The 20,352-nt window shown below is 45.9% G+C and overlaps 3 protein-coding genes across 3 annotated transcripts; 2 read left to right on the top strand and 1 right to left on the bottom strand.

The window, feature by feature from the left end:
• The first annotated feature begins 4,109 nt into the window (after positions 1 to 4,109).
• LOC147960369 (V-type proton ATPase subunit B 1) lies at positions 4,110 to 9,336 on the top strand. Its single transcript, XM_087538178.1, has 15 exons — positions 4,110 to 4,265; positions 4,640 to 4,719; positions 5,293 to 5,348; positions 5,462 to 5,560; positions 5,744 to 5,803; positions 6,123 to 6,234; positions 6,391 to 6,596; positions 6,682 to 6,813; positions 6,989 to 7,126; positions 7,665 to 7,815; positions 8,113 to 8,195; positions 8,315 to 8,362; positions 8,473 to 8,526; positions 8,612 to 8,695; positions 8,796 to 9,336. Exons 2-15 carry the CDS (start codon positions 4,662 to 4,664, stop codon positions 8,979 to 8,981), a joined length of 1,467 nt encoding a protein of 488 aa, XP_087394304.1. The 5' UTR covers positions 4,110 to 4,265; positions 4,640 to 4,661; the 3' UTR covers positions 8,982 to 9,336.
• Positions 9,337 to 10,486: 1,150 nt separating this feature from the next.
• On the top strand, positions 10,487 to 15,625 carry LOC147960368 (transmembrane 9 superfamily member 7-like). Its single transcript, XM_087537291.1, has 7 exons — positions 10,487 to 10,749; positions 12,661 to 12,825; positions 12,968 to 13,077; positions 13,268 to 13,358; positions 13,446 to 13,558; positions 13,922 to 14,069; positions 14,151 to 15,625. The coding sequence occupies exons 1-7, from the start codon at positions 10,615 to 10,617 to the stop codon at positions 15,306 to 15,308; spliced, it is 1,920 nt and encodes a 639-aa protein (XP_087393417.1). The 5' UTR covers positions 10,487 to 10,614; the 3' UTR covers positions 15,309 to 15,625.
• Positions 15,626 to 15,749: 124 nt separating this feature from the next.
• Positions 15,750 to 18,217, bottom strand: LOC147960367 (L-ascorbate oxidase-like). Its single transcript, XM_087537290.1, has 3 exons — positions 17,646 to 18,217; positions 17,034 to 17,540; positions 15,750 to 16,937 (listed from the first exon to the last, which is right to left on the bottom strand). Exons 1-3 carry the CDS (start codon positions 18,213 to 18,215, stop codon positions 15,918 to 15,920), a joined length of 2,097 nt encoding a protein of 698 aa, XP_087393416.1. The 5' UTR covers positions 18,216 to 18,217; the 3' UTR covers positions 15,750 to 15,917.
• Positions 18,218 to 20,352: the final 2,135 nt, after the last annotated feature.

The following is a 20,352-nucleotide window of genomic DNA, read 5'->3' as shown; positions in this document are numbered from 1 at the left end:
GACGTATAATTAATGAAAAATGGTAACATAATATGTTATTATAACATAGCGTTTTTCAAACAAGATGAATCTACAAGTTAATAAATGAAGTTCTCCATGATACTAGTACTTATGTTACTTTGCACTATAAAAATACTCCCTTTGCCTCATAATATAAGAACATTTTCGACACTACTATAGTGCCAAAAACGTTCTTATATTATGGGACAGAGAAAATAATAATTTAGACTAATATCATATGTATGACACTAGTAAATTATTTCTCACTATGACGAGCCTCAAACATCTGATCTAGTCTAGACAACGGAGATGGACACGTCACCTGATCTGGACTTGGACCATCCACGTGGCACCGCATCACATCGGAATCAGACAAACAACGACAGAATTGTCGAATTTGCACGTGAGAAGTTACAGAGTGCTTGGGCTAAATCATTTGTCTGTTACTACCTTTCGAGAAATAACCCTCAAGGGATTGAGCCATATGAATGCACATCTGAAACTAAGTTTAGGCCTTGTTGATTCAAATTTTCGGTTTTTATGGAAATTTAACTGTTTTAGGCAAAATCTATAAAAAAAACGAAAAGAAGGATTAGTCTGCTCGTCCGCCACCGCCCACCCCGGCCGTACATCAGTAGTTTGCATTTCAATTTCAGGCATGAAAACATATTTTTTGCTTTTTTATTTTCTTTAAAATCATTGGATACATAATAATTCATTAAATCTTTGCTAGAATAGCAAGACAAAAAAACAAAAATCACAATTAGGCATTTTAGAAGATATCCAACTTCCATAGCTGCTTCCACTAGTTGGACAATATCTTCTCCATGCATTCATTGTTGATATGCGAATTCTTGATCTTGCATTCTTTATTCTTCTTCTTTGATTCTAAAGAAGCAGACATTGTTTCCCCTCTAGTTTCTTCTCTAATTGCACATGCAGCTGCGTCATTAGTCTCAGTTCTACCAACGAGTGCACGTACATCTATTAAGTTTCTTCATATCAATAAATTGATGTATTCTTCTTCCCAATACCAAAATGAGCATCCACCTTTCTACATATATGACCATATCAATAAGCTACCGAAATTGAACCGAATAGGTTGACAAAGCTGAATGAAAGCAAGAAAATACCCCGTTGTTTTCGCTCAGGTTTTGTCGGGGTTGTGCGGGGTGCTCCCCGATCAATCCATGGATTGGCACAGTCACAGTGGCCGGAAACGCCAAATCCGGCGACCGCGACAAACAACCGCCGCCAATCTACAACTTTCCGGCCGGTCGAGGCAGGAGGAAGTGGTGGAGGACAATCACGGGCGTGTGGCGGCCCGTCGGCCGGTATGGCCGGAATCATAGGTGGCGGCCAGACGACGGTGGATGAGGAAAGCGTGGGATGAAATGTCGCCCCCGCCAATCGCTCCCGCTATATACAGGGCACCGACGGGGCGAGGAAAGGGAAGGGGAACCTGCGTTTTCACGGATGGGGTAAGAATTTTGCCGTGTCCCAAAAAAATATTTACGGGTCCGACGCGTTTGCAGGGTCGGATCTGGTAGATTTTTTGCATGGATCCGTACTTTGACTAACGGTTACTTTACGAATTGGGGCATTATACGCGGTATGCGATTTCCAATTATGGATCGGATGCTACAGTACAGTACTTGTATATCAGCTTCAGCATACCTCATGACAAGATAGTAAAAGAAGAGAGCACGGATTCTAATTTTGTTCCTTGCCCCGAGGGGAAGCATGTAGGGCCATATGTTCTGCTTTGGCCTAATTGAATTAGGGCACAATTACAGAAAGAACCTGTAATAATTAAACTATATCAAACTTGACCTTATCACCCTTATGTGAAGTCATGGCCTTTGGAGAACACACAAGCCATGGAGCAATCGTCCCGTGATGCATGATCATCTCAGCCCGTGGTCCACCAGCAGATTAATTTGTTTTCTATTACCAGAAGAAGTAGAACCAAAGAATTTTGGACATTGTTTGCAAGTCCCTCTAAAAAACATGATATTTTGTAGGCTCTGTTTGAAGGATGGTTCGCCCGACAAAAGGCACGGTCAGAGTGTTTACGGAGAGAGCATTTTTTTAAAACTTTGCTAGTACCATCATTTAGGAGTAGGCGACAGTGACGTGTTTAAAAAGCGGCAAGCGGATGAACCAAGTGTTTCAATATACACGTGAATCTACACGTACAAAGTTTAGTTCTCACCGCATTGTTGTAAACTCAAAAGAAAATGTAATTTTCTCAGCAGGACACATGGTGTTAGTATAGCCAACCAAAAACAAAATATTAACCTTCCCACAAAAGAAAAAACAAAATTCTCCCTCTGTAACATACTCCTATAAGACCTTTTTTTAACACCACCATGGACTCTAAAAACGTCTTACAATATTCTTTTTAGAATGACGGGGGGCAGGGGCCCCACTGGTTGTTATATTACTTGAAGGACTTGGCAATTATACAGTGTTTTTCATCGAAAAGATAGAAAACAAGAAGCTAAGAAGCGAAAAAATAAAAATGAGGGAGAAAAGCTATGAAGCCCAGAGAAAGAAAATGCAGAACGAAAGAAGGCGACTCTGAGAGTGAGCGTCGCAATGTCGGTTCCATAACAGGGGGTCGTCAGCCATTCCGTTGAGGATGTCGCAAGCACGACATCCGATCACGTTGAAAGTGGCGTTGTTGCGAGCCTTCAAAACCTACCCGTTTAGCACAAAGAGCTTGTCCTTCAATTAGGCGGTTGTGGCCGCCGCCGGCGGCGTCGAGGAGAGAATTTCCTCGACCGAGAGGAAATGACCTATCTGAGAGGATCCCATGTAGAGGCGACGTGACTACAAGCGACGAAGATGTGGGCGGTGGACTCCTTGGGCGGATAGGTGGCACATGTGCTGGAGGGGGCACAATCCTTCGCATGCAGGTTTGTCCTGGTGCTGAAGCGACCACAGAACAACATGCAAACGAAAATTTTGATCTTCCTTGGGAGGCTGGAGCTCCAGATGTCGATGGAGGACTGATAGAGCACCCTGTTTGGGGACAACAGACGGAACACGACGCGCGAGCTGAACTCGAGGTCCTCCCCCCAAGCCATGAACCGACGGTTCGGGGCATCCACCAACTCAAGATCATGAAGGAGAGCCTGCGCCTCCACAAGCTGAGCAACAACGACGGTCGAGAGGTGTCTCTGGAGATGAATGCCGCCGACGATGACCGTCACCACCATGGCGTTGGGTCGCGTAGAGTGAGAGAAGAGTGTCGCGTACTCGAAGCAGAGAGCGTCGCCGGGCCGCTAGCGGTCATGCCAGAAGGAGGTGTTGCGTCCATTCCGGAGATCCACGCGAGTGATAGCCCTGTATGTTGGGAGACCCCGCGAACGATGACCTCGAGGAACGACATAGCAGAGTGGTTCCCGACGTCCCCCGGTGATGTCGGTGAGAAACCAGCTCTTTCAAGGCGGGGCAGTCGGGGTGGTGAAGTTTGTGGACGAAGTTGAACAGTAGGCACATGTCCTGTCTTATAAAAAAATTTGAGATGTTGACCAAGCGATATTTGTAATCATCCTAAGCTGGATTGGAATTCCGGACCGAGGCCTCCTTTGGTTTGTAGGATTTTCATATGGTGGGATTTTTATAGAAAAAATTCCTATGGAGCTATTTGGTTTCTAGGAATGGAATCCTATTTCTATGGAGAAAATCTTCCTATCCTTCACATTTCATAGGAAAATAAACATTAGTCTAGACTCAATGAAAAAAATTCTATGAAGTGAATCAAAGAACATCTCCTTTCCTATTCTTATTCATAGGATTTGAGATGCATGTATCTCATTTTCTATGATTTTTCTATCCTATGAGTAAATGTGAAGGATATGAAGAATTTCTCCATAGGAATAGGATCCCATTCCTCCAAATCAAAGGACTCAAAAAAAAATTCCTATGAAAATCCAATCCTATAAAATTTCTTAAAAAATCTTCCAAACCAAAGAGGCCTGAAAAGGCAAGCCACACAGGAATACAGTTTTAGACGCGGGGCTGATTCGTGTCTGATCCGGTCACGGGCCGTATTTGCAAATTCTGTATTCTGCAGGGACAGACACGCAAAAGCGGTATCCCCTCCCTCAACGATTGGGTTTGCCTGCATTAATTTCTCCCGTCTGCCCTCCTCCTCTTCTTCTCCCAGCTGCGTCGTCGCCCACACGATCCACCAGCACCAGCACCTCCCCCTCCCCCTCCCCCTCCTCGCCGTCTCCCACCGATCCCAACCCGAGGTACGCTCCCTCCCCTGCTCTCGAGCCCCCCACCCCCGGTCCCGCGGCGAAGCTCGCTCGCCTCGCGCCGCGCCGCGGGCAGCCAATCGCCCCCCACTCCGCGCGGGGAGGCTAGGTTCGTCCCGCCACGCCATTACGGGCGTCGAATCCGAGATCGGGATCGAGATCTGCCCCCAATGCCTAGATCTGGGTCTAGGGGTCGGGCGGAGGCCCCGCGTTGCTCCTGAATTTGGAGCGGCGGGCGCGATTGGCAGACAGCTCGCTGTGTATTTCTTTTTGTCGGCGGGATCGGGGCGATCCGCGTTGCTTGGACAAGCGACGCGGATCGTTTTGCGTGTTGATTCTGACGGCGTGGTTGGTGATGCTCTCCGCAGGTAGCTCTTCGTTGGGTTCAGCATGGGCCTGGTGAAGGAGGGCGCCGACATGGAGGAGGGAACCCTGGAGATCGGCATAGGTGAGTCGTCGAACACATCTCGTCTAGTGTCTCTTTCTGCTTTAGCTTTGTGTGCCCAGCAGTGGTCGTGCCGCGCTGTTGCCTGTTGTCGTCGGGTAACTGCCATTGCAGCCCGTCAGCACTTGCATTGTGGCGCCAGCTTTGGATAGGAAGTTTGAGATGCCGACTTCCGTATATGTAAACGAGCTTAGGCTACAAGATAAGGGACCATTTGATATAATAATATAACTCAGCCATATAGCTTTTGCTGGAAATCCATAGTGTTCCAACAGAGAGGGACCTAATCAAATTGTAGACGAAGTTTGCTTTTTGTAGCTTTGCAGTTTGTTTTTAACTATGCAACATTATGCTCCTTGCACTATGCCAATTCTTTTAGTCTACCGTTCATTTTTTTCTTTTTAATGTTAACCTTTTTGGAAGCTTCATTCATAGCAAAAAGTGCATTCCGCTAAGTACAATTCATTGTTATCAACGGCATAGGGTCAAAGTGCACATACTAGTACTGCTGCTAGAAAAGCATTCTTTTCAGATGACCGAACAAAGACGGTGCTTACTAAACATTTACTTATGCAGAGTACAGGACAGTTTCTGGTGTGGCAGGACCTCTGGTTATCTTGGACAAAGTAAAGGTGTGTATGTTTTTCTAATTTGTGCATCTGTTAGCATATTCCCACATTTTTTACCGGATTATTCTAGTAGTTCCTTTTTCTTACTATTTCATTATTGTCATTATGGTCTATAGGGCCCAAAATACCAGGAGATTGTAAACATCCGATTGGGAGATGGCACCACCCGGCGTGGTCAAGTTCTGGAAGTTGATGGTGAAAAGGCTGTCGTGCAGGTTAATTAATATTCTCTTCTGCATTGTTTTGATGAAAAAAATGTTCAGTCTAGTCTCTTTCTGAAGTAATACCATGTTATGTTCTGATTTGATTTAGTAATATGGTTAGTTTAATTTCATTTTCGAGTAAACTTTAGACTGCCCTTATCTATGTTTATCTGAACGGATTGACTGTTTATACAGGTCTTTGAAGGCACTTCAGGAATAGACAACAAATACACAACTGTTCAGTTCACAGGCGAGGTAAATGCCCATTATCCACAACTCTCTTCTTGTCTCTTTATTGTTTAAATGCTCTCTAAAAGGAAGCTTTTGGTTGGCCACTGTTATAGTATGATGAACTGATGATGAGGACATTCATTCTTGAAAATGCTAAGTCATGCTTATTGTTGAGTAAGGAGGCATCACAACTGCATACCACCGGAATGGGATAACGTGGACAAGCCCACATTGAACTATGAGAATGAAATTTAAAATAATATTGTCTGCCTTCCTGTTTGTATATGAATATGAAAGCTGCCACTTTTTGTTGCTTACTTATGGTATGCTGCTTCTGTGACAGGTCCTGAAAACTCCTGTCTCGCTTGATATGCTTGGTCGTATTTTTAACGGCTCTGGAAAACCTATTGATAATGGCCCCCCGATATTGCCTGAGGCCTACTTGGATATCTCCGGTAAGTGCTTTCTCAGTTCAAGGATACTGTTATTTAAGAGCTTCATGGTTAAGTGTATGTTCATTGTTCTTTATAGGACAAAATTAGAACTATGAATGGTGTTAAACTGTAATCATTTTTTTACTTCTGATAGTTATGTATTGTTACTTATTTCAGGAAGTTCTATTAACCCAAGTGAGAGAACCTACCCAGAGGAGATGATTCAAACAGGGATATCTACAATTGATGTCATGAACTCCATTGCTCGAGGGCAAAAGATTCCTCTCTTTTCTGCTGCTGGTCTTCCTCATAATGAAATCGCTGCTCAGATTTGTCGTCAGGCTGGTCTTGTCAAGAGGCTGGAGAAAGGAAAGCATGCAGAGGTAACCATCTCTTTGAAAGAGACCATTTTTGCAACCGTGGCCAAATCATAGCTTGTTGATTGATCTGATTTCTTTGATGTACCAGGGTGGTGGTGAAGATGACAATTTTGCTATTGTGTTTGCTGCTATGGGAGTGAACATGGAGACAGCCCAATTCTTCAAACGTGATTTTGAAGAGAATGGTTCAATGGAGAGGGTCACCCTTTTCCTGAACTTGGTATTTACATTCTACTTGTTAACCAGACTTTTTCCTACCGCAAGACAAAAATTATTACTGCATATATAGCTATAATTTGTATTTGATAATTTTTTAGTTGTCTCCTAAACAAGATTTGACTCGGTCAATGCCAAACAAAACATAATTTAACACTCTTCTCTTGTTTGTCTTTTAGGCAAATGACCCCACGATCGAACGCATCATCACCCCTCGTATTGCGCTAACAACAGCAGAATATTTGGCATATGAATGTGGGAAGCACGTTCTGGTCATCTTGACAGATATGAGTTCATATGCAGATGCACTTCGTGAGGTATTGCCCTTGATATTTCATCAACTAGAGCATGATTTCATTGAAGTGCATTTTCAAGTCAGCTCGCTCTTCCTTGGAGTACTTCTTGTCCTGATGTTTTGCCAGTGACCTGAATAGTTAATGATTTTTTAAGGAAAGGATTGATAAAATTGTATAACCTTATTGCACACTAAAATGTCGTCCATCTAATTGCAAAAATTACTGCTTGAATGAACTAAAACTTGAAACTGTCTTGTACAAAATGCAGTACAAACTGAAGTGACAGAGTTTGGTCTTGATCTGGTGTTGAAATATCTTATTTTTCTTTGTTAATCACACCACTGCCAAACGGCCATACAGTGTTAGTGTTGAAAACAGAACCTTGACGTTTCTATTAACTTATAACATTGTTTTGTAGTTTTCTCTATCCAGTAAGTTGTAAGATTTCCACCTTGATAGTACTGCATTTGGAGTATATGTAGTAACTTTTATGCTCAACTGTAATAATTTTGCACTTGCTGCCGTAACAAGTCAGTAACCCACTTCTGCTTATGTGTAGGTATCAGCAGCCCGAGAAGAGGTGCCAGGTAGGCGTGGTTATCCTGGATATATGTATACTGATCTGGCAACCATTTATGAGCGTGCTGGGCGTATTGAGGGAAGAACAGGCTCCATTACCCAAATACCCATTCTAACTATGCCTAATGATGGTAAGTAGTGAATTGCTTGCTCTATTCCTTGTAGCACCGGCAATTGTGTAATGAACATGCTATAAACTTGACGTGCAATAGATTAAAATCAGCATGTTGTCTGTTTGTGTTTGACCATTTTGCTGAGTCCTGAGTGTGATACAATCTAGCTTGAGTATCTGAACACTCTTGTTTGGCGGACTAACATCAACTGCAAATCTGATTGCATTTAGGCCAATCATTACTGCACATTCCATTTTATTGACCATTTTACATATGAATGCAATGACCATGGAGTGTCCTTTTCCCTCCAAACAGATATCACACATCCAACTCCTGATCTCACGGGGTACATTACTGAAGGACAGATATACATTGACAGACAGCTCCATAACAGACAGGTACTTTCACTTGTTCTTTTACTTCTGGAATACAGCTCTTTACATTCAGAACCCGTAGTAATTCTTTCCCTTCTTAATATTTTTCTCAATGTTTACATGATGTCATGGTATTGTTTCAGATATACCCACCCATCAATGTCCTTCCATCTCTCTCTCGGTTGATGAAGGTGAGATGGCTTACCAATCGAGCTTTACAAAACTGGGTCCATTACTTTAAGATGCTATCAGGATTTCATACCGAAATTTAGTTCTAAGAATTGTCAATAATTCTTTGCAGAGTGCTATTGGTGAGGGTATGACCCGTCGTGACCATTCAGATGTGTCTAACCAGGTACTTACTTGAACACTGTATATTTGGTTCCCTTTCTAGCCAATTGTAACATACAGAGGAATCACACATCCTGCTTTCTGTTCAGCTTTATGCCAACTATGCTATTGGAAAGGATGTCCAGGCCATGAAAGCAGTCGTGGGAGAGGAGGCTCTCTCTTCTGAAGATCTGGTCCGTAACTGCTCACCAGCCAACTAAGTAAACCAGCCCATGGGCTCATGGTCTTTTTAGAAATCAAAGAATCTAATGTACTGTTTTTTTGCTTGTGCAGCTTTATCTAGAATTCCTTGACAAATTTGAGAGGAAATTTGTAGCACAGGGAGCATACGATACTCGGAACATCTTCCAGTCACTTGACCTAGCATGGACATTGCTCCGCATCTTCCCTCGCGAGCTTCTCCATCGTATCCCCGCGAAGACCTTGGATGCGTTCTACAGCAGAGATGCTGCCCACTGATCTCATCTTTGTTGGGAGATCCAATGTTTTCTCGAGTGCAGATTGAATAAATTGAGCAGTTCAAACTTCTGGCCTTTTTGCTGTAGTAATTATATAGTCAGATCCCATTCTTTGAGTCAGCGAGCATATGTTATCTGTAGATTTCTTGGGTCACGGCGTCTTCTGTAATATTATTGTCTTGTGTAATATCATCTCCTGTATTGTTGAATGTTGAACCAACGCACATGAGCTCTTTTTTGGTTTCACTTACCGGAACTGTTAGCAAGAGCATTCTAGGCCAAGATGCTCGAACACGCTGGTTGTATCTACTTTTGTGTATGAATAAAGATGGGGCAATAAACTGTGCTGGACTGCACGTGCTGGTGTACATCGTCAACTACATGGGTTCTGTCTGTAACCTCTAGGCTGTAATTATTTTCTCTTGGTACTAATTTACTTTTCTGGGAAGGGGAGCCTTGGAGCAGTGGTAAATCTGCTGCCTTGTAACCATGTCACGAGTTAAGTCCATGCGCAAGCCGGAGCTACATGCACCCGGCTGTCTTTCTTCTTTACTTTTCTGAAACTTGAAACGCACAGTAACTTGTTGCCGTGTGCATGAGAAAGTTGCAGTGGAGACTATTTTACCAGGGGTTGCAAGTTGCGCCGAACCAAGCGTAGAGAAAGCGTAGTGTAGTCATTTTGGTTTGCCTCGTCTTTTTAATGTTGATCGTTTCGGTGACTTTGAATGATCGCTTTTGAACGGTTGTTCAAACTTGGTTTGGTACTGGGATATACTTAAATTTCATTAGTGCCTTTCTGTTAACATTTTAGAGTATTTGGTTTTGTAGCTGTACGATAGATTCTTTCTACCGAGTGTTATATGTGGAATTTTGAAGTGAAAGAAAATGGGGGGACCAGAGTCACTTATGACTGCCTAATGGGCGGCTCCTGAGAGGCTGAGCCATAAGCAAATCGAAATTAAAAATTTGGTTACCGTTGATCTTGGACATGTAATAAACTATTACCGGCGCCTGTGTCGGTGGATCACGAGCATGGTCGGCATTGTCAACTTACGAAGTTGGAAGTGCAGGAAGAAATAATATAACAAAGAATTGGAGACACTCGTTTCAGTGACAAATTAATTCAGACGGAGGAAGTATGTCATGTTGTCAAGAGAACTGTTGAAGAAGGTAAAGTGCCATCTAATACGTACGAGTAGAAAATACATACTCCCTGCGTAAACTTAGTGATCTAAATGCTCTTATATTAGTTTACAAAGATACTACAAAATAAAAAAAAGTCTTTGAGGTAAAGTGTTTTTCAACGAATGCACCTAAATTTTTCTTTCTGGTGACTCCAAAATGATGAAAGTGATATGAGGTTGACGGGAACCATCCAGTGCAGGTCGGAATAAGACGGCTCCCCTGTCGGTGGGGTTTCCATTTTGAATTTTGTTCCGCACGACACATACGTAATCCATTTCCTTTCATTATGTCGACGAATCACGGCCGTTTATCGGCTCATTGCACTTGCACCCTTCCGTAGGCCGTCGTAGCTCGGGACTTCCCCACCACCAGGGCAGGCACCACCCCCATTTTCTCTTCTCGGCACGCACACTACTCCCCCGCTTCTCCCCCGCCTCGCCTCACCCGACATGGCGATCGCCGGCGGCCCGCGCGGCCGCCTCCTGCTCCTCCCCCTCTTCCTCGTCGCCGCCGCCGTGTGCCTCGTCTCCACCCCCGCCCGCGCCTTCTACCTCCCCGGCGTCGCCCCCCGCGACTTCCAGAAGGTGAGCAATCCGCCCCCCCCGCTCGCCCTCCCCTCCTCGGATCTAAGCTCTAGGTGGCCTCCCGGCCGCCCGCGCCGGTGGATCTAGCCGTACCGGGAGGCGCGGCCTCAGATCTGGCTCGCCAGGCCTCGTTTCCCCGGGTTCGGAAGGTCTCCACGCATTTGGAGGATTATTGGTAGGGGGTGCGTCTGTGGTTCAGGGTTTTGTGACCTGAGCAATGGAGGTGGAGAGCCGAATGTCTGGATTTTATGCTGGCTTGCGTGTGCGTTCTGGGCGTACCTGCGGGTAGGGTGAAAGCTGTACGTGGCAGTGCCCGCTTGGCCTTGATTGCGTGCGTTTAATTTTGTCGAGCATGGTGCGTCGGGGTTAGGCTCCTCGTTCCATTGGCCGACTCCTGATGTTGTTTTTAGCTCTCCTTAGCATGAATCGCGATGGTATTGCACGGTATAGTGAGATTCGTCGATGTGGTTAACTGTGTCTTGGTGCAGTGCATAGGTATTATTGTGGGATGGGTGCAAGTCACACTTCAGAAAGTGTTGATAAGCAGGGGATTTTTGGTTTCTGCTTGTTTGAGTTCATCTAGAGGTGTAGACACGTTATCGCTTCGTCTCTTGTTTTCATCGCTGTTTAATTTAGTATCCTTTGTAGTGTTGGAGAACATGTATTTACTGGGTAGTACACTATTTGGGCGATTTGGGTAGAAAATTCAGTTAGGTACCTATTGTTGTGTATGTTGGTGGGTTTCATGGAGATTGCAACACTGCAACCAAAACCTTGTGAAAGTGGCATGAACTGAAGTGTTGTCTTCGTCTAACTTGCTAGGGCCTAATATCTTCATATGATGGCTGCAAACGACAACAGGCAGACCATTCTTCAATTAAAATGTTCGAAACGGCAACATACCTTATGTAGTATGCTTGTAGATGTACTAGAGTTGTTGTATTAGAATGTCCACATCATCTAAAAACACCATGCATATCCTGAGGTCCCTTTCCGTTATACCATCATAATATAGTTTGATATAGACAAATAGTCTCCTTACCTATTTTAAGCTCATTTGGTTCTCTTGTTTGAATGATATTCTGATGAGAATCAAATGTGTAGAAGTATATTCTGCAATAGTAACGTTTATGTTGAAGCCTATATGTGTTGCCTATGTGCTTCGCGATCTACTTGAAGAAGCCACACCTTATAGACAAGTGCATGGTTGTTGTTTCTTGTTGCCTCCTAACACATTTACAATTTCAGGAGATCAGGAAAACAGGATACACTCTGTATAACTTAATTAACACCTGTTAACACTTGCATGCTGTTCTCCGGTGCCATTAAATTGACGTGTTAATTGATTTCATCATTTACAAGTTGTTGGAGTCCTCTTGTTTATGGAGCTCCAGTTGTTGTGTTGCATTGGTGACTGTCATTTCTTTGGAGAGACAGTTACCAACTTACCATACCATTCAATTATTATGGCAATTACAGTTGTATAACCAAACTTCTAAACTAGAGATGATACCCCGCGTGTTGCTGTGGGAATTAGATGCAGTTATTTCTATGAGATTTGGCAGTATGAAACTTCAGTATTTTGATTAGCAATATGAGAATTGAAATAATAGTACATACAATTTACAATATCTGGTTATTATATAGTTGTAAAATATTTATTGAGAATGAGTAGCATGCATGGTGACATGGTGAATTGGCATAGTTGCATATCGAGAGAATTAAATTTAGTGGTGTATGCATGATGGCATGATGAGTTGGCATGGTTGCAGGTTAGGATAATTGAGTTAGTGGGGATCAACAATTTAGGTATATAGATATGATTGTTTGGAAGTTTTATCCATTGTTTCCTGTGTATATTCTCTGTTTGCTCAATGGTTTTCAAAGGTTGACTAACCGCTCATATTGCAGGATGATGATCTCCAGGTGAAGGTCAACAAGCTGTCATCTATAAAGACACAACTTCCATATGACTATTATTTCCTGGACTACTGCAAACCTGAGGCGATTAAGAACAGTGCTGAGAACTTAGGGGAAGTCCTTCGTGGGGACCGAATTGAAAACTCTGTCTATAATGTAAGTATACTACCAGTGTATCTTGCATTAAATACTCTACAAATGGTTTTTGCCCGTTTGTTCAAGGGTGTAGAGAGCACGACAACATAATATGATAAGTTGTGCACTCATTAACTTAAGTTCACTTTCCCAACTCTTGCAGTTCAAGATGAGGAGGGATGAGAGTTGCAAAGTTGTTTGTCGAACAAAGCTGTCTGCAGAAGCTGCAAAGAATTTCAGAGAGAAGATCGATGATGAATATCGAGTGAACATGTATGTTCTGATTTTGAAGTTCTTGTTGTATTGCCAGTTGATTAACATGACCGTTCCCCGCCAAAAAAAGATTAACATGACTGTCTAGCCGGCTTACATATGATACTGGTCCAAGTTGTAGAATTGTGGTTTATGTTCCGCATAAGCTATATATAATACAGTGCCTGACAATCTACTTTCCTTCTATCAGGATTTTGGATAATCTCCCAGTTGTGGTCCCTAGGCAGACACGGGAAGGGAGCCAACCGATCTTTGATCATGGTTACCGCGTTGGCTATAAGGTGAGCATCTCACCAAGTCGATTGCTACTCATTGAAACATGAAACATTTATCAAGGAACTTGTTTAATTTGAGCACAATATTGGCAGCTCAAGGATGACAAGTACTATATTAACAATCACTTGAGCTTTAAAGTCTTGTACCATGAAGACCTAAACTCCCCAGAGGCTCGTATTGTTGGCTTCCATGTGATTCCTAGCAGGTATGTTATGTATACTTAGTCATGCCTCATGGTCGAATTGATCTTGTTTTGTTATGGGTATGCGTAGCTGCCCAGTCCGAACACCAATTGAAATTCATGTCCATCTAATGTTTTTGATCATTTCATAAATAGTTTAATCTCTATAGTAAATGTTCAACATAGCCAATATTTAGCACTCCCTCCGTCCCAAAATAAGTGTCTCAACTTTGTACTAACACTAGTACAAAGTTGTACTAAGCTTGAGACACTTATTTTGGGACGGAGGGAGTAGAAATTAGTGCTTGGCTTTTTATAAATTTATATCTTATGTGAAGATACATGTGCCTATCATAACTTGCCTATTCACTGTCTACCTTCATACAGCATTAAACATGAATATGGTGCCTGGGATGACAAGAATCCTACAGTACAAACTTGCAACGCTAACACGAAGATAACTCCTGGTAGTCACACACCTCAAGAGGTGGCTCCTGATGCATATGTTGTATTCTCTTACGACGTTACCTTTGAGGTATATTACCTTTTTCATATCCTTTGTTGCTGGCATTCATGTTCCTGCCGTGCTGATTAATTCACAATTGATCTTCTGCAGTCTAGTGAGATCATATGGGCATCTCGCTGGGATGTCTACCTTCTTTCCAGTGACAGCCAAATCCACTGGTTCTCGATCATTAACTCCTTGATGATTGTCCTTTTCCTTTCTGGCATGATAGCCATGATTATGATGAGGACCCTTTACAAGGACATAGCAAACTATAATCAGCTTGACAATCAGGACGAGGCCCAAGAAGAAACTGGATGGAAGTTAGTGCATGGTGATGCCTTCAGGCCTCCTGTTCATTCAGGTCTTCTTTGCGTTTATGTTGGAACTGGTGTGCAGTTCTTTGGCATGACAGTGGTAACCATGATGTTTGCGCTACTTGGATTCTTATCCCCTGCAAACCGTGGAGGACTCATGACTGCTATGGTCCTTCTGTGGGTTTTCATGGGTGTATTGGCGGGTTACACGTCATCTCGCCTCTACAAGATGTTCAAGGGCACCGAGTGGAAGAAGATCACCCTCAAAACTGCCTTCATGTTTCCTGGTATAATCTTTGGGGTCTTTTTCGTCCTGAATGCCCTTATCTGGGGTGAGAAATCATCTGGTGCAGTTCCTTTTGGGACAATGTTTGCTCTGGTCCTTCTCTGGTTTGGCATCTCCGTGCCACTGGTCTTTGTTGGAAGTTTCTTGGGATTCAAGCAGCCAGCAATTGAGGACCCAGTCAAGACAAACAAGATTCCCAGACAAATTCCCGAGCAAGCATGGTACCTGCAGCCAGCTTTCTCGATACTTGCTGGTGGCATATTGCCATTTGGTGCTGTCTTCATTGAGCTCTTCTTCATCCTCACATCTATCTGGCTGAACCAGTTCTACTACATCTTTGGCTTCCTCTTCATAGTCTTCGTCATTCTCCTTGTAACCTGTGCTGAGATCACAATTGTGCTCTGCTACTTCCAGCTATGCAGTGAGGACTACCACTGGTGGTGGAGGGCATACCTGACCGCAGGCTCTTCAGCTCTATATCTTTTTGCTTATGCTATCTTCTACTTCTTCAACAAGTTGGAGATCACGAAGCTTGTTTCAGGCATTCTCTACTTTGGTTACATGCTGATCATTTCTTATGCCTTCTTCGTCCTGACTGGCACCATCGGCTTCTATGCTTGCTTCTGGTTTGTGAGGAAGATCTACGCTTCTGTGAAGATCGACTGATGTAGCAACTATCAAGATAAGTTTCCTGTCTGCTTCTAGAGCATCTCCCGGACAAGGTTTTCGTGCAATATCATACATGGTGCTGGAAACTGGGGTTTGAGATGGGATTCCATGGTTTTGGTAGAATATGTGTAGCCTGGTAGGAGTAAGAACCACCGGATGTTCACGGATGTTGAAGAGAGAATTTGATACTCGTCGCAGATTAGCATGTCTTGTGTAATTCTAAAAATACTGAGTGCTCCTGTACTGTTTCGGATCTTGATTGACCATGCCTGTTCCATTTGTTTCATGTCATATTACACGCAGTTCGCTGGATATTTCTAGGTGCATAAATTTCTCGTTGGTGGAATGATTTCATTCGATAGTACCCTGATGGCGGAGGACTAAGAAAATTTCAAAACAATTATCTTTTCATTATATACAAGACGACGTTTATCAGAAAGCAGACTTTTTTCTTTATCAATATAAAACTTTATTCACTGAGAATGCAGTGAAAACACGCTAGAGTTCTGACTGGAAAGCCTTTGTTTTGCACCGCGCATTCACAAGTGACCACGGATATACTGGTACAGGCATGCGAGGAGGAGCTTATCCATGAGCCGATGGCCGTCACGGCGCCGGCGCCGGCGAGCCCGGCTTAGCGGGAGTCAGGGCTGCGACCGTCGTCCTGATCACCCCGCACATCATTGCCTCTCTGGGCACGTCCAGCTCGCGTATCATGTGGGCCCCTTCGACGAAGACGGCGCCCATGCCCATGTGGAGGTGCGGCTCGATGTGGCAGTGGAACGCCCACGCGCCCACGTTGTCGGCGACGAACCGGATCGCCGTCCACCCGTGCGGGAACACCACCACCGTGTTCCGCAGCGGCGGGTCCTCCGTGTTGAGGCGCTCGCCGCCGGTGTACCGCCCCTCGCCGTACCCCAGCACCCAGAAGTCGTGGCCGTGCAGGTGCCACGGGTGCGTCTCGCTGTCGTTGTCCCTCCGCATGTCCGCGTTCTGGAGCACCACGTCCACCACGGCGCCGTGCGCCAGCTCGTACACCCGGTCGCTGAGCGTGGCCTCGTAGCTGTTGTTCTCCGGCGGCAGGTCGATGTCGTAGCCGCCGGGGAACCCGTTGGGCGCCTCGCCGGAGGCGTCGAAGGCGCTGCCCTGCACGCCGTAGAAGTAGGCGCCGAGGTACGGGGTGGTCGGGAGCGTCAGGGACACGTTGTTGACGGCCCACTTGATGTGCCCGTCTACCAGGGTCTGCGTGTTGAGCATCACGATCCTCCGGCTCACCTGCTCCGTCCGCGGCGGCGGCGGCGCCTCGGCGGCGTTCCTCCGGGCCTTGATCCTGCGGGCGAAGTCCTTGCTGCGCTGCAGATCGTACCACGCCGGAGTCGCCGGCGGCGGGCTGCCCGGCCACGGGAACCTGCTGTTGGTGTACCTTAGGACGGCGGTGGCCGGCAGCGTCTTGGGAGGCCGTCCTCTCACGCCGACGGAGACCCAGAAGGACCCCGACCTGTAGAACGTCGGCGTGTGGTTGGTGGTGAGGAGCACGGAGTAGCTCTCGCCGGAGTAGATGTCGATGTCGGCGACGGTGAACGGCTCCACGGGGTTGCCGTCGGCCTCCACCACCGTCAGCTCGTGCTACAAAATCACCACCACCGCCGTGTCAACCGACGTTACGTTACTACTACCACCTACTGAAGAGTGGAGAGGAAATGCGTCTTCTTCCTTACTCACCCCTTGGACCTGCACGTTGAGGGCGGCGAGGGAGGTGGTGCTGGCGATCCGGAGCCGGTACGTCCTGCCGGGCTCCACGTCGAGCACCACGGGGGCGCACTGGCTCTCCGGGCAGTAGGGCCCGCACTCGCTGCGCCGGAGGCACCTCTCCTCGTCGCCGCACAGCTTGGCCTCCTTGCCCCGCACGCAGGTCCTGGCGCGCCGGTCGATGCCCCGGTGGAACCTCGTGACCGCGCCGAGCATGCAGTCGTACTGCCCTCGCCCGTTGACGAGGATCGTCTGGGGCTCGCCGACCCACTGGAAGTGATCGTACTTCTGCTCCAGCCCGGCCGCCTGCGCGTACACGTTGTCGTGGTACCAGTCGCTGAGCAGCATGCGGAGCTCGCCGCCGTCGTAGTCCCGCCGGTACGGCTCGCCCCGCTCCGCCGTGGCGTCCACGACGAGCCACCCGTACAGCCCCGCCGCCCGCTGCATCCCGAAGTGCCCGTGGTAGAAGTAGGTCCCCGGCTGCACCAGAAAACAAATTTGGTTCAGTTCCTTGGGCCTTCCTCACGTGCCCGGCCATTCCGGGTACGGGGTTTTGTTCGGTTGCGACGTTCGTTCGTTGCCTACCTTGTCGGCGACGAACTCGTAGGTGAACGAGTCCCCCGGGCTGACGGCGCACTGCGAGATGGACGCCGTCCCGTCCGCCCACGGCGTGCCCACCTGCCGCATCCCGTGCCAGTGGATGACGAGGCCCTCCGTGTGCAGCTTGTTGTTGACGGTGATGCTGAGGGTCTCGCCGGCGCGGGCGGTGATGTTGGGCCCGGGGAACTTGCCGTTGATCCCGATCATCACCCGCTGCTGGCAGTCCGGCGCCCACATGATGTACTCCACGTCCCACGTCATGGTCTGCTTCGCCGGGGTCGGAGCCGGGGCGGGGGCGGAGGCTGCGGTGGTCGCCGGAGCAGCGAAGGCCAGGAGAAACGTGCAACAGAGCAGCAGATGCATCACCAGTGGTGGCTCACTGCCAGTGTGAGGCCTGGTCATTGTGGCTTTTCCGCTTTTGGGACTTGGGAGGGGTTGTTGCACTGGAGGGTTTGCTCTGGGTTGCTGAGGTTTTATAGGCGTGAGAAATGACCGAGCTGAGGAGGAAATGTGAATTGCTAAATTAACTGGAAAATGGGTTGAGCCGTTCCACATGTTTCCAACCGTTTTTTCAGAGATTATTATAAATCTCTGTAAACAACAGGTATCTCTATCCAAAATAATTGTAGTTAATGGTTTGTCTCAGGTAAAATTTGTTTCAAGTTTGATCAAGTCTACAAAAATACTAGCACCTAAATCGTCAAAGTAGTCTCGTGAGATTCTTTATGAAATACATTTTCATACTATGTATAAAAAATTGCGAACTTTTTTGAACACAGTACAACGTAGATGCCCACACAGCCCCTATGAGCACTTTCTAGTGACCGAGGCAGCACAACATTTTAAGATCGACGAAGTCACCACATGTATCTTCATAGCCGATGAAAACATCTCTCTCACTAAAATAAATCGAGAAACGACTTGAACCTTGGTGGACTGGTTCCATCACAAGAAACCTAACCATCTAAGCTACGCTCATTTTTCTACGAAGTTGATCAAAATCGATGCAATTGGTGTTGTAGATTTGCACATTTTTCTATAGAGTTGATCCAAAATAAACAAAGGTAACGCAATTACAGAGGGAGTAGTATCTATGTGCGGCACCCTGTCCACAACAGTGCCTGATTGATATTTTTTTTGAACCGGATCTCAACCCCTTTCCATTAAAAGCATAACGGAAATACATAGTTCAGACAACCACAGACCCAAGTACCAACTACATAGCAAGGAAACTAGAAAGGGGAGGCGAGTTCAAAGCACCACTGGGAAACACACCATGAGCACTCGTCATCGAGCAGCTCATTGCGGGGCGAAAACCCAGCGACACCTGTGATCACGCAACCTAAAGGATCTAAACACCAAGGAGTCCCCAAAAGGAACCCAAGATAGTCTAACTTCGCCAAGCTTACAGGCTCACAAAAGAGCAATCAGAGCACTCGCGCAGGAGTGAAAGGCAGCCTATCCTTGACAGACGAGAACTCGAAGCTCCGAAGAGATGCAGAAGGGATCAGTTTGAAGCTGAGTTGGTTGGAGCCGCGCAGATTCTCATCATCATCGATGCACTGGACCTGAGCATCTTGGCTCTGTGCTCCATGGTCTCCCGATCATCGCCAGCCATCAAACCTACACAGTACATCAAAAAACCACAAGCAGCATACACCACATTAAAAGGGCTTTTGAGATCTTTATGTTCAAACGTAGCTTGGTTACGGTTGTTCCAAATCGCCCAACAGATTGCCGCCAAACCAGAGGTGTAAAGTTTGGTTCCATCAGGAAGGAAAATATAACACCAGGAATAGTACTGCCAAATGTTATTTGGACATAAAGATGTGCCCAACACACATCCAACCGTCCTCCATACCACCCGAGCCACAGGGCACGTAAAGAAAAGATGCTGTGAGGTCTCCACATTCTCACAAAAAGAGCATTTAGGATTGCCTGCCCAGTTGCGCTTTCTCATGACTTCTCTAGTCAGAACCGCGTCTTGGAATACTTGCCAAAGAAAAATTTGGATTTTAAGGGGGATTTTAGCTTTCCAGATCCATCTATAGTCACATCCAGCCAGATGCTTTTCCGAGTGTGTATAGACCGATTTGGTCGAGAATTTACCTTTTTTACCCAACGCCCAACTAATCTGATCAGTCTCGTCAGATAACTGCCAAGAGGTAACCACCTCAACCAGATCCTTCCACTGATCCGTGAGGGGAGGGTGTAAATTTCTTCTGAACATGTCACCACCCCCAAAGTTTTTAAATTCAGCAACAGTAATCTCCTGATAGTTGCATATGTGAAATAAGGTTGGGAATTTATCTCTCAAGGGGGCAGCACCTCTAATAGGATCCTTCCAAACTCTGGCTATATTACCAGAGTTCAAGGTCACTTTCCTCCCTTCCAAACATGTCACAATTGTGTCGTCATTAACAGAAAACCGCTTTTTTTACAAAACCCACCAAACGCAACACAATTTTTTTACTGACTGCATTGATAGCTCACTTGACCTAGATTATGAGGAAGACCAAGTCAATGTGCCAGAGTGGTATTTTTTTGCCACATCAGCCTGACAGGCAGGCCCAAGCTATCATAATCTGGGTTAAGCAGGTGATCAATGCATTCTGTAAAAGAAATAGCGTTGCATTCAAAGATTTTCGCCCGAAAAAACAAAAGGTGGCAGTTTTTGCATTTCGCCCTCGTT

Source organism: Triticum urartu, chromosome 7A (genome assembly GCF_056163025.1).
Source record: "Triticum urartu cultivar PI428250 chromosome 7A, HENAU_Tu73, whole genome shotgun sequence".
NCBI classification, from domain to species: Eukaryota; Viridiplantae; Streptophyta; class Magnoliopsida; order Poales; family Poaceae; genus Triticum; species Triticum urartu.
The sequence above is the reverse complement of the archived record's forward strand: the minus strand, read 5'-3'. Positions and strand labels throughout refer to the sequence as shown.

What these genes read in the sequence shown, in the direction of transcription:
- LOC147960368 (XM_087537291.1), top strand. Translation starts at nt 10,615, where the DNA reads ATGGCGATCGCCGGCGGCCCGCGCGGCCGCCTCCTGCTCCTCCCCCTC. An exon ending in GTTACCGCGTTGGCTATAAG is followed by an intron (nt 13,359 to 13,445) that starts GTGAGCATCTCA and finishes CAATATTGGCAG; the next exon opens with CTCAAGGATGACAAGTACTA. An exon ending in TTCCATGTGATTCCTAGCAG is followed by an intron (nt 13,559 to 13,921) that starts GTATGTTATGTA and finishes ACCTTCATACAG; the next exon opens with CATTAAACATGAATATGGTG.
- LOC147960369 (XM_087538178.1), top strand. Translation starts at nt 4,662, where the DNA reads ATGGGCCTGGTGAAGGAGGGCGCCGACATGGAGGAGGGAACCCTGGAG. An exon ending in AGAAAGGAAAGCATGCAGAG is followed by an intron (nt 6,597 to 6,681) that starts GTAACCATCTCT and finishes TTGATGTACCAG; the next exon opens with GGTGGTGGTGAAGATGACAA. An exon ending in TCACCCTTTTCCTGAACTTG is followed by an intron (nt 6,814 to 6,988) that starts GTATTTACATTC and finishes TTTGTCTTTTAG; the next exon opens with GCAAATGACCCCACGATCGA.
- LOC147960367 (XM_087537290.1), bottom strand. Translation starts at nt 18,215, where the DNA reads ATGTGGAACGGCTCAACCCATTTTCCAGTTAATTTAGCAATTCACATT. An exon ending in ACGAGTTCGTCGCCGACAAG is followed by an intron (nt 17,541 to 17,645) that starts GTAGGCAACGAA and finishes TTTCTGGTGCAG; the next exon opens with CCGGGGACCTACTTCTACCA. An exon ending in TCAACGTGCAGGTCCAAGGG is followed by an intron (nt 16,938 to 17,033) that starts GTGAGTAAGGAA and finishes GTGATTTTGTAG; the next exon opens with CACGAGCTGACGGTGGTGGA.